At 45.6% G+C, this 11,206-nt stretch overlaps 1 protein-coding gene across 1 annotated transcript; it reads right to left on the reverse strand.

Moving 5' to 3' along the window:
• Positions 1 to 355: 355 nt before the first annotated feature.
• AGTRAP (angiotensin II receptor associated protein) lies at positions 356 to 10,925 on the reverse strand. Its single transcript, XM_032131670.1, has 5 exons — positions 10,820 to 10,925; positions 5,552 to 5,586; positions 5,223 to 5,334; positions 4,430 to 4,628; positions 356 to 1,437 (listed from the first exon to the last, which is right to left on the reverse strand). The coding sequence occupies exons 1-5, from the start codon at positions 10,844 to 10,846 to the stop codon at positions 1,331 to 1,333; spliced, it is 480 nt and encodes a 159-aa protein (XP_031987561.1). The 5' UTR covers positions 10,847 to 10,925; the 3' UTR covers positions 356 to 1,330.
• Between the last annotated feature and the right edge of the window lie 281 nt (positions 10,926 to 11,206).

The following is an 11,206-nucleotide window of genomic DNA, read 5'->3' on the forward strand; positions in this document are numbered from 1 at the left end:
TTTGCTTGCTTCTGGGGTTTTGTTTGGTTTGTTTTCTTTTTTTAGAATCTTACCTGAAAGCCACAGCAGGACAGATTTATCGTGCGTAACAAGACAGTCTATAGTTTGTCACACCCAATGGAACTCATGTCTACACTGTAAATAAATCCATCTTTCCCTAATCCCCATTTTACTAGCCCACCTTCCAACTCACACAATTATAAGCAGTATCTTCTACTTCTCAGAGTAAAGCTTAGACTAAAAGCCATCAGAGCCCTGTAAACCTTCCCCCATAATGAACCTCCCAGACTGCCTGGCTACAGTCCCAAGCCCTCAGGGAAAACTACATTTTCAAATGAGACATAAGTGACCAGTGTAACTTTTTCTAACACAGAAAAACTGTGCTCATTTTATAGTTTTCTTAGAAAAATGTAACATTTTTCTGTTAAGTTCTGTTAAGACAGGCAGCTGAAGGCAAAAGGGTATTTCAAGGCACAAAGGATCTATAATCTACATTCAACAGTCATTTTAAGTATCCTGACATTCAACTTGCATAAAAGCATCAGTTAATAAAACCTAATACCAGATCCTGGGAGCACAAGAAGTTAAATAATGCCATCAAAAACAACTCTTGGGAACTCCCAGATTGTTGCATGAAGGCCTTGCTGCCTTTGTAAAATCATGGTTCAGGTCTGTTACTTCGGCTAAGTAGAAAAGGACTGTGGGAAAGAGACACAGCGGAATTAAGGGTAGAAAAACACGCTGTGTGACCATCATGTGCTCACATCGTGGTGGTTGGTTGAGTTATGTTTGTTGTGCTTTAAAGCTATGTAAACAGATAACCGGCTAAGTGCTTAAAAAGGCCGCGTTTTTGCAATAAAGCGGCTCTCCTTTGCACCTGCCTGGGGAATCTGCATCACTTGTTATCGCAACACCATATATTTCCTGGAAATATATCTGGATAAAATCAGGCTACACTGTATTGTTTTAGGGCAGTCCATAAGCCTTTTAAAGATTGCTTGTGCAGGAGTACTTTGAGTGCTTCTCTTACACTGAAGAGGAAGCACAATGAAACACTTAGAAGAGTGCAGAAGGCGCATTCAGTCACATGTACAGAGGTGGGGTTTAGAGGGAAGGAGGAAAGGAAAGTACTGGGATTACAGTGAGTCATAGTGCTTAACATGACACCTCCAGGATCTTCTGGATTTACTGCAGAACCCATCTACCTAACCTTTAGGGAAGCAAAAGAAATATCAGATCTTCTGTTTGCCCAGTAGCAGGTGCTGCTCCATAGGAAGAATGGAAGGCTCAGCTGGGTGAGGGCAGTGTTGGTCCTGGGCTGCAGGGTGCCTCAGTACGGCGGCTGGGCTGCCTTGTTTGAGGAAGGCCACTGTGGAGGCACGTCTGGCTGATCGATGGGCTCGTAGGTGCTGCGGTCCTGGCCTGCACTGGTGACACCTGAATGGAGATGAAAGAGAACAAGCTTGGGACAAAGGCAAAAGCACAAGAACTGAATGCCCTAGAAGAAACCAACAGCTCGGGAGCACACATTTTACCAGCTCCCAGCACCTGTGATCTGTGATCCTCACTAAACAGGCAGGAGGTAAGAGAAGTCATCCTTCCAACACGCCTATTCTTTCCTTGAGAACTGCCCTCTTTGTAGCCACATGGCTGTGTGGAAAGCAAGACCCACAATACCCTGTAGCAGCACAACAGTGTATTTCAGCAAGATAAAGTGTATGAGAGCTCATGGAAAAATGAACAGACAGAGCCAGAAGCTACAGGAACTGTGGCTAGCTGACAGCATAGATTTAAAGACATGATACATCCATGAACCACTCTTTCCAACAATGCAGCTATGCCTCCAGTATGGCACCAAATTTGAATCCAACAGCGCTCCTAAATGTATTATGAAAAAATTGTCTGTGCAAAATCATGTTACTGTCCAGGGGATGAGCAGGGAAAGTGGAGGCAGAGAATGTGCATGGACAGCTCTTTATCTATGGGCCAGGTATTTGCCATGGGGAGAAAGCAACCTGAATCACAGATAGCCACCAGACTATGAGGGATTTGTTCTGAGCAGCAAGGATGCACTCAAGCAACAAAGAGGGATTTCGTGTAGAAGGAAAACAAGACAGAAAAGGCCAGGAAAATTTCAACACTGCTGGGTTCTAAAGAAAATGCCAGATAGCAGGAAAATGAGAGGAAATTTGTCAAGCACATTCAGCACAAAATAACACACTACTGAAAATCTTGTAAGAAAGACACTTCAGGAGAGGATATGAAACTACAAAGTGTCTGAATTCCCACCTGTGCCTCAGAGGAGATTCTTGGTTTGGGATAGTGTGGTTGAAAAGAAGTGCTCCTGTTGGGGTTTTAGTTTAGTCTGTTTTTTCTCTGTTAAAGGAATTTTCTCCCATATGCATGTTGCTAGGGGACAAATAGCTGTACTTAAGAAAGACAAAAGGGGAGTGGGGCGGACCTGGCTACTCCTTTGTCTACACCTGGGTGTGGGGGCAGTTCGCTCTGAGCGTCCGGGGAGAGAAGCTGCAGAGAAAGGAGCTGCTGCTTCTTTCTTTTTGGCCGTTCTTTCTTCCTGCTGGAAACAACGCCGGGACCCCAAAAGCCGCTTTTCCCTGCCCTGCTGGAGACCGAGCTGTGGCTGCCCTGCCCCGCTGCTGCTTCGAGCTTTCGCTACGCTGTAGCCCTGCTCGCCCTGCCTGCCTGGGCCTCCGTGGGTTTTTCCCATCTGGATACATCTCGTCTGCCACCCGGGATTTGCGTTCGTCCCTGCCGTTCCAGCCTGCTGTTCCTGAGAGCCCGGGATCAACTGCCCAGCGGTTTGTGAAGCCTTTGTTCCATCCCTTCCCGGGATCCCGGGGCACCGGTGCCGCGTGTGTCCCGAGCTCGCTCCGGAGCGCCCCCTGCAGCCGCGGGGGAACCATCGCACTTGCCCTGCTCACCGGGAGCCGCCAGCGCCCCTGCCGGCTGCGAGCGGAACTGCACCCGAGGGGAAAGGGCCTGACAGCCGAGAAGGCTGGCACTGGGTTTGTGATTGCTGTTACTGCCATAGTTGTTGTTGTTTTGTTTGACTGGTTATATACATATATATATATATAGTAAAGAACTGTTATTCCTATTTCCCACATCTTCGCCTAAAGGCTCTTGATTTCAAAATATAATAACTTGGAGGGAAAAGGGGTTATATCTGCCACTTCAAGGGGGGCCTCTGCCTTCCCTAGCAGACACCTATCTTTCAAAACCGAGACAGATCTCAATTTCCAAGCAAAGAGATGGACTCCTCAATGATACCTACACTTTCTATGGGATACACATGTTGAATACACATGTTGTATCCCAATGACAGGCACAGTGAGCAGCTAATAAAAACTGGCACAAACAAGGCACTGCAGGTGACTCATATGCCTCCTGACCCAGGTAAGACCTATCTGTCTGGATTTTCACAAGTAGCTGGCAGAGATGACATCCACGCTGCACTAGCAGAGAGATGCAAATAGCACACAGTGCCCTAAGACATGCTTTCCTTCCATGGCTTCTCCTCCTCTGCAGGTTTCCACCTCTTTTCACAGGAGTGTGATATTTACTACCACCAAAGCAGAATAAGAGACAGCTTCCAGACACTGTAATGCAGGTACGCCATCTTTTGTCCTGCACAGCCTTCTTAGGCTGACAAACAGAACTCTGCCAAGCTGCAGGTTTTGCCAGCATGAACTCAAACAACAATCCCTGGCAAACAATCAATCCCTGGCAGCTGCCCAGGCATGAACTAGCACCAGGTATGCTTGGCAAAGCTGACCAAGACCCAGAACATCTAGCCACAGCCCATCCTCTCTGGCAAATCTTCCACATTATCATTATCAAGTACAACCAGGGGAAAAATTACATGTCTCCAAGCAAACTCTCATGAGGTAAACATCAGTCCCATTTTCCATGTGAGGAACAAAGTCCAAAGCAATCGAGGTAAATAGGACATGTGAGGCCCACAGAAAGCATGGAGGTAGAAATCCAGCTTTATTTCCCTCCTGTTCATAATCCAGCCAGAGGAAATACTGCCTCTACTTTCCCCCAGAAGGAAAAGAAAGGCTTGACAAAGAAAGGACACCCAAAAATTTCCAACAAACACACACAAATGTAGGAGGAGGAAGAGAGGAAAGCCTCTCACAACACCATTGTGGGCAAAGTGGCTGTCAAAAACTTCAGATCTGCAAGAGGAGAGAGGAAGAATATAAATTTAAGGCCAAAGACACATCAAAATAACAAAATGGGAGAACAAATATGAGCAAGAGAGAATAAGCACCCCATCTGCCTAGAAAGGAGGGCAGAATCCAGTTGCAGAGAGGTCAGGCTGAAGGGTCCGAAGTGCAAGGCTGTCCCCTTAACACCTGAGGAAGTGGCCCACACTGACATGGAAGCAGAGAAAGCATCCCACCTATGTTAAAGGTGTACTCTCCTCCACGCTCCTGATACATTCGATACACCAAATAGCAGGACACAGGTTTGAGGAGGAGGCTGAAGATGGCCATGCCTATACTGAAACGCTTCGCATCACTGAGGAAGTCGTGTGAAGGGTAGAAGATAGAGATGTGAATGATGTCTGTGAGGACTGTGAGCAGCAGGCCAGTCAGGAACTGGAAACAAGGAGAGAGAATGGGACATGAAGCGTTTAACCACTGACAGTAACAGTCAGCATCTGTTTCCTACGAGATCTATGTTACACAATCATCCTTCACCCCAGAATGACACAACACTCTTGGTACTGCCCCAGGCAGACAGATACTCCTGGATGAATGATCCTGTATTTCATGCCTTTTCTTCACATCTGTCAGATACCTTCTCATAATATATTCTAGAATTGTTTCTTTTTGTTTGCCAATCTATTCAGTGTTCAGAAAAGGGTTTTACAAAGTCTCTCCAACTCAAGCATATTAAACACTTTGAGTCCTCATCTGGCATTACAAGTCACAACAGCAGGTAAAAAAAACAAGAATCAAGTATGCCTCATCTCGGAGAAGAAGAATAATTGACAGTGAATGCTTCTCACCATGGTTTACAGAGCTCACAGATTTATATGCTCTCTTAAAAAATCCCCAAACTCACCCGAACAGGGAATTGACTTGTTCACTGCTGTATTGGGAACAGTTGAAAATCATCACTGGCTCAAAGGCTCTGCCCTCCACCCTCTTCCTGAGCAGCCTGGGGGAGACCAATATTCTTACACTCACCATCATTATGGCATCAAGGGAATCTCGTTGCACAATGGCCCAGATCCCCACTGCAAGGACACTGAAATTTCCCCAGGCATAGGAGAGTGGCAACATGTAATTCATGCATCCCCTGCCAAATGACACACAAAAAAAAAAAAACAGCTCACATTCACAATAAGCCTGCAACAGTTTGCTTTCATCCCTGTTCCCATACAAACACCTCACTCTTAGATTTAGGATCTTCTTGCACACAGGCATAAACAGGCAGTGCTGATTCCCAGGGAACACCCCATTCCTAGATTGAAGGAATACCCTCTTCTCCCCCAGGCCAGACACTTATCACTCACCAAACCGTGAGCAGCCAATGTACCAGAATGATAGCCTGTGAAAAAAAAACAAAACAGGAAGACAGGTCAGAATGTTGGGAGAACTCTGGGAGGATCAACACAAAATGACACCATCTTGTCCCCAAGGGATGGGTGGAAGAGTGGCCTGGGCCCATGAACCAGTGCAGAAAGATGGTGAGGCAATTGGGACAGTGAAGACAAAGCTATTTTTCTCCACATCTATTGCGGAATATTTCCTGTGGTGCTACACTGTAGTCATTCATTCTTCTTGTCATCTCTGTCGACAGCTGATGCAGGGACCACTTAGCCTTTTCTAAGTGGGTTATTTTTTGGAACTCCAGAAGAGTTTGCACAGAAAGCCAGACAATCTGATTTACACTGTGCTAGCACAGTTTATACATGACCAATCTGGCATCCCATCACCAAAAAGCCCATGGATAGCCATGCCTGCAGCTCCCGGAATTTCACTCCAGTCCTCAGCAAATCCTTCTTTTACCTCCTTCCAGTCTGTTCAGAGCAGTGATCCAACCTCACTGCAGTATTAACAGACCTGAAGGCTTCTTCGAGGACTCTGTGAACTCGATCCTGACAGAGCACACAGCTCTTTTCACTCCCAATGAAGCCACCAGGTCCAAAGGCCAGCAGTGCCCTGAGTAGCAGAAAATGCTGCCACAAATTCTGTACTTTGCACGTGTCCTTAATGATCCTGATCCTTGTGCTCAGGGGGACAAATCAAGGAAAAAGGATCATACTGTAATAAGTGATACAAGGATTCTCTTCACCACCACTTGCCGTTTTTGTAACCAAGGAAATATACCCTACATGTTTATTCAGAGAGCAAATGGGAACAACAATATATCACTTCAGGCTTTTTCTACATCTATACCCTGCTGGTCACTCCAACAAAGGGAGATCACTCATATTTGCTCTCTAAACATTTGTGAAAACAAGAATATGGAAGACAGGCTCTATTAACAGCCTCACTAAAAAAAGGCTGAAGCCTGGACATACCAGAGGATCCATGGGATACAGCCACGCTTCCATTTTTTCCTAGCTGTGAGAAAGGCTCTAAATTGGCATTTATGCTGGCCTTGGTCTAAAAAAAAACCAAACCCACATTACCAAAACCCCTCTGAAGCACACTCCCCCCAAAAGGAAAAAAAAAGAAAATTGGGAACTAAGTATGTAGTAAAAGCCTAAGTTACTCAGTGGATACAGGAAGCTGTATGCAGATAGGAGCATTAAGACACTAAAAAGAAATTTAGATCTACTGACACCCTGCTAGATTCCTTGACTTAAAAACATCTCTCCATGCTCTAACTTAAAACAAAACTAGTTGCTGGAGAAGAGAGTGAAGCTGTGACATAAGTGAAGCACAGTCAGGAAAGCACAGGGGTGGCCCAGCTGCTGTGGCTCACACTGCTCTGCCATGACACCACAAGGCAAATGTCTTACTTCCTGCTCTTCCTTCACTGCAGTGCCCCATCACAGCTGCTGAGCACTCACCAGACTTTGCTGTAACTTCAAACACTGTTTAGACATATTTTTATTAATTAATTTTTTTAATTGTTCATGAAAGCTTACAAAATGCTTCACCACTCCCCACGCTTCCCTTTCTCCCCAACTGTATGGCAGACACAGGGGAAAAACTGCTAATCAGTAAAATACAAGATGTTCCTGGATAAGAATGGAGACATGCAAATAGCATTTACTCAAGAGACTATCATAACATCAGGAAAATTCTTAATTAGGTAGTATTTAATTGCATGTCACACACCCGCAAGACCCCTCAAGGTTCACCAGTTAACATAATTAGGCAGAGAGGGGTTTTTTTTAAAGCTGTCTACATCAATACTGCAATTATTAAATTATGAAGTATTTTTAGTCATCTGCATAAAGTCAGGTAAACTAGGGCTGATACTATGAGTGACTGCTGAAATAAAACCAAGATATTCCCTTTTTAATTATTAGTCCAATTTACCTGACAGTTTTGCAGCGCACTATTGAATTGGCTGGTGGTGTTGGTATGCTTTAACATAGAAAATATAGTGTTAATGAAAAGCTACAGTAACTATGTGAGATCAGTTAATTTGCAGGCAGTCTCCTGATAAGACAGCAGAAAAATTTAAATTTTTTCCATCTGTCCAAGGATTTAAGTCTGTAGCTAAGACAGACATACATTTCTTCTTTTGAGAAAATAACTCCTAACACTTGAACTAGTGGTGAGAGCAGAAAATAAGAAAGGTGGGTCCTTTGTCCCCATCTCTTCTGGGAAGAAGGATGGCCACGTGATTAGAAGCATCCCATTGGAAACTGGGAAGAGCTAAGGAGAATTCCTACCTCCTTTGCAAATCCCAGCATGTGATGAAACTAATTGCCAAGCATAAAAAGAGCCTAGGTCTGCCAGGGTCTCATTTGATGGGAAACTCTTTGGAACAAGAACTCCTTTAAACATGCTTCAGCACAGAACTTAGCACAAGGTTGAATTTCAACCAAGTTAAAAATTAAACAGTTCCAAATTACAATTATTTTCTTGTTGTATCTAAATTTCTATTTTACTTACTTTTTTTTTAGTTTAGAGTAAGCTCATCTACTCTATGGGTGACATTCACCTGAGAACATACAAAACCAAAATGTGAATCTGAGTGGCCACCTGTGAGGATGCTGCTCATTATTATAAGAAAGTGATAATAATGAGTGCTTAAGCAGTGGGACAGGCTATCCAATGGGGCTGTCATGGCCTCTGTTCTTATTTTAAAACTCAGCTGATTTTCGAGTTGAGCTATTTGATCTAACTTTTCAGTTTGCCTTGGTTTGAGCAGGAGGTTGAACCACATGACATACAGACATCTCTATTATTCCTTGATGCTGTGACTTAGCATTTAAAAATGCCTTAGCACAAAATGTGTGTTTCCAGGCACATGGACTGTAGGGCATTGTCCAGACTTGATCAAAGTCAAACGTTGTATTTCGAGGCTCTGCATGATTATTTCAGTAATCATAGGTGTCAAGCTGTCACAGCAAAAATATGGCTGTGCTGTTTCCCCCATGTTTTGCTGAGCATGGCTGTTAGAACCGAGCCAGTAGATCCTCTTCCATGAGCATGTTCCCCACCCACTCCAGGGCTACATTAATTGTATAGCTCTGCAAGTAGCTTAAAGAGAGACCCCAAGGCTAAGATACTGCTACATTCTGGCACAAACACAGCTCAGTCATGCAGCTTTCTTGGAGCTACTTCTATCAAAAGGCTCGTCTTTATAATCTCATAGAACCCATAAGCAGATCATGCCAATGAATAGTAGCAGTGTGTGTTATTTCCAGGCCCTTTCTGAGCAAGAATCTTCCCCACCTTTGTGGTATTTTCCAGGGAATCGGGCCCTAACTCAGGAACAGTATGAAGATGTAGGTACAACTATTAACTCTCTATTTCCTGGCTCTTCAGCTCAGAGCAGAACTGGCAGACTCAACAACAAGGAATTTCTTAATGCTGAAAAGAGTTTGCCCAGGACAAGCTCACACTTATCTCGTAAGAGATTGGGGAATGGTTGTCTGAAACAAGAGAAGAAAGGCAACATTTTAGTTTTGTTGTCTTTGCGACTCATTCATTGAAAAGTCAGTGTTTTTCAGCTCCCCTATCTCCATTTCCCATGGTAGAACATGTATTTTGTGTTGGCCAACTTTTAAATTAAATGTCCTTAGTTTTCACTGTTGTTTTAGCATGGCAAAAAAATAATCAAGCCAAGTTTAAAAACGAAGCAGAAGGCACGATCTTTTAATCTTCCTAGTGCCCTGGGAATCACACAATAGTCCAAACTTGTCAGAGCAAAGTATCAGCTAGTTTCCAGAATGTAATATAATCCACTTGCCAGGCCTTGAAAAATCCATTTGCTTACTTGCCTCTAACAAGGGAAGTTGCTTTTCTTGGTGAACTAGTAAGAGGGGTATTCATCATTATATGAACACCAATCTTTTGTTTAACCCAACCACATGAAAGCTGTCCTGTACAAAGCTGAATTAATAAGGGTAGCTGAGATAATACTGTTCTCCCATCCAACCCATAGGCTGCCTGGTCGAAGGCCACTGCTCACAGCTTAACGAATCACCAGCAGAAAAACCTGATGTGATGAGTGATGCTTTCACTCTCTGGGCAAAGCTTTAACCAAAGAAACCACCTAAACCATACTGTATTAAATGAGATCACAAAGCAGTGAAGCTGGGAAAAGACACACACACCTAGAAATCTCAGGGCTCTGAAAATGTGAAAGACAAAAAAAAATAGAGGAAATGTCACCTGTCTGGTAGCACAGAAGACAACAGTATCAAACACCAACATCAAAAGCAAAGTGTGATTTTAACATCCACTGGCTTGTCCGCAAGGAAGTGCTTCTCCCAAAAGTGAAAAAAGTAACTGTGGTTAAGTCACTTATATCTCCTGTCTCTAGCTATCAGATATTCACTGAGATTTCCAAAGTGCCCTCAACTGGAGCCTGTCCTCTCCAGCAGAGAAGCAATTGCAGTTATCTATCAGATGATAACCCCAAAGTAAGCGGGCTTATCTGTCTAGGACACTTTGCCTGACAACCGAAAACTTTGTCTCCTCAGGATCTTGTGCGGTGTTTGTCTTGGCTTAGCTCTGGTCAGCTGAGCTGGAAACCTCCACGGACACTAGTTAATAGCCAGCTGTTGTTTCTGCCCAGTCCTTGGCCACTTTAGCAATATCCCTGAAGTAAGAGCAAACTTTGGAGTCATCACCTGGTGGGTTTAACCAAGAATCACAGAATACACTGAGTTGGAAGGGACCCATCAGGATCACCAACTCCTGGCCCTGCACCAAGACACCCCAAGAATTCCACCCTGTGCTTGAGAGCGTTGTCCAAACGCTCCTTGAACTCAGACAGGCTTGGTGCTGTGATCACTGCCCTGGGGAGCCTGTTCAATGCCTGACCACCCTCTGGGGAAAACGTTTTCCTGATATCCAACCTAAACCTCCCACGACTCGGCTTCATGGCATTCACAACTTCTGCAGCCTTTGCCCATGTGATGAAAAAAGCAGAAACATCAGGTTTTCCTCCTCAGAGGGCTCCGCAGCTCCGAGCAGGGCCTCAGCCAGGATCTGGACCAGGCACAGGGCTGGAGAACAATGCGAGAGGAGGGATACAGGGAGGGCCGATCCGAGCGCCCGCGGCTCAGCCCGCCCCGGAAGCCCCCAGCCGCCCTCCCACTCCCCTGGCCCCGCTCCCGAGCCCCGGGGGCAGAGGAAGCCCCTACCTTGAGGCTGACAGCCGGCAGCTCCATAGCAGCAGCCCCAGGACCGCCGACGGGGCCGCTCGCGTTGGGCAGGGCCGGGCCCGGGGACGGCGAGGGGCGGGGAGAGCCGGGACACCGCCCCCGGCCCCGCCCTGCCGTGCCTTCGGACACATCGGGCGGTGCCCGGCGGCTCTGGGGTTCGTCGGGTTGCGGCTCGGGTGCTCTTGTTAGAGTTTGCTGAGTGGCAGCTGGTCAGAAGTGTTCCAGCGGAGGAGGCAGTCCGGGTGCTCTGCGTACGTGATGTGAACCGCACGGCTTCTGATCTCGTTAATGCGTCGAAGGCGGGTGCTATGGGTGCCAGACTCTTCTCAGTGGTACCCAGTCACAGGACGATGGGCATAAACTAAG

Source organism: Corvus moneduloides, chromosome 22 (assembly GCF_009650955.1).
Source record: "Corvus moneduloides isolate bCorMon1 chromosome 22, bCorMon1.pri, whole genome shotgun sequence".
In the NCBI taxonomy this organism is placed as follows: domain Eukaryota; kingdom Metazoa; phylum Chordata; class Aves; order Passeriformes; family Corvidae; genus Corvus; species Corvus moneduloides.

Bases quoted from the DNA above. Each gene is read 5' to 3' on its own strand.
- AGTRAP (XM_032131670.1), bottom strand. From the start codon at position 10,846: ATGGAGCTGCCGGCTGTCAGCCTCAAG. The intron at 4,629-5,222 runs GTGAGTGTAAGA...CCTTGTTTCCAG, and splicing joins CCCTTGATGCCATAATGATG to TTCCTGACTGGCCTGCTGCT. The intron at 1,438-4,429 runs GTGGGATGCTTT...ATCTCCATTCAG, and splicing joins AGAGTACACCTTTAACATAG to GTGTCACCAGTGCAGGCCAG.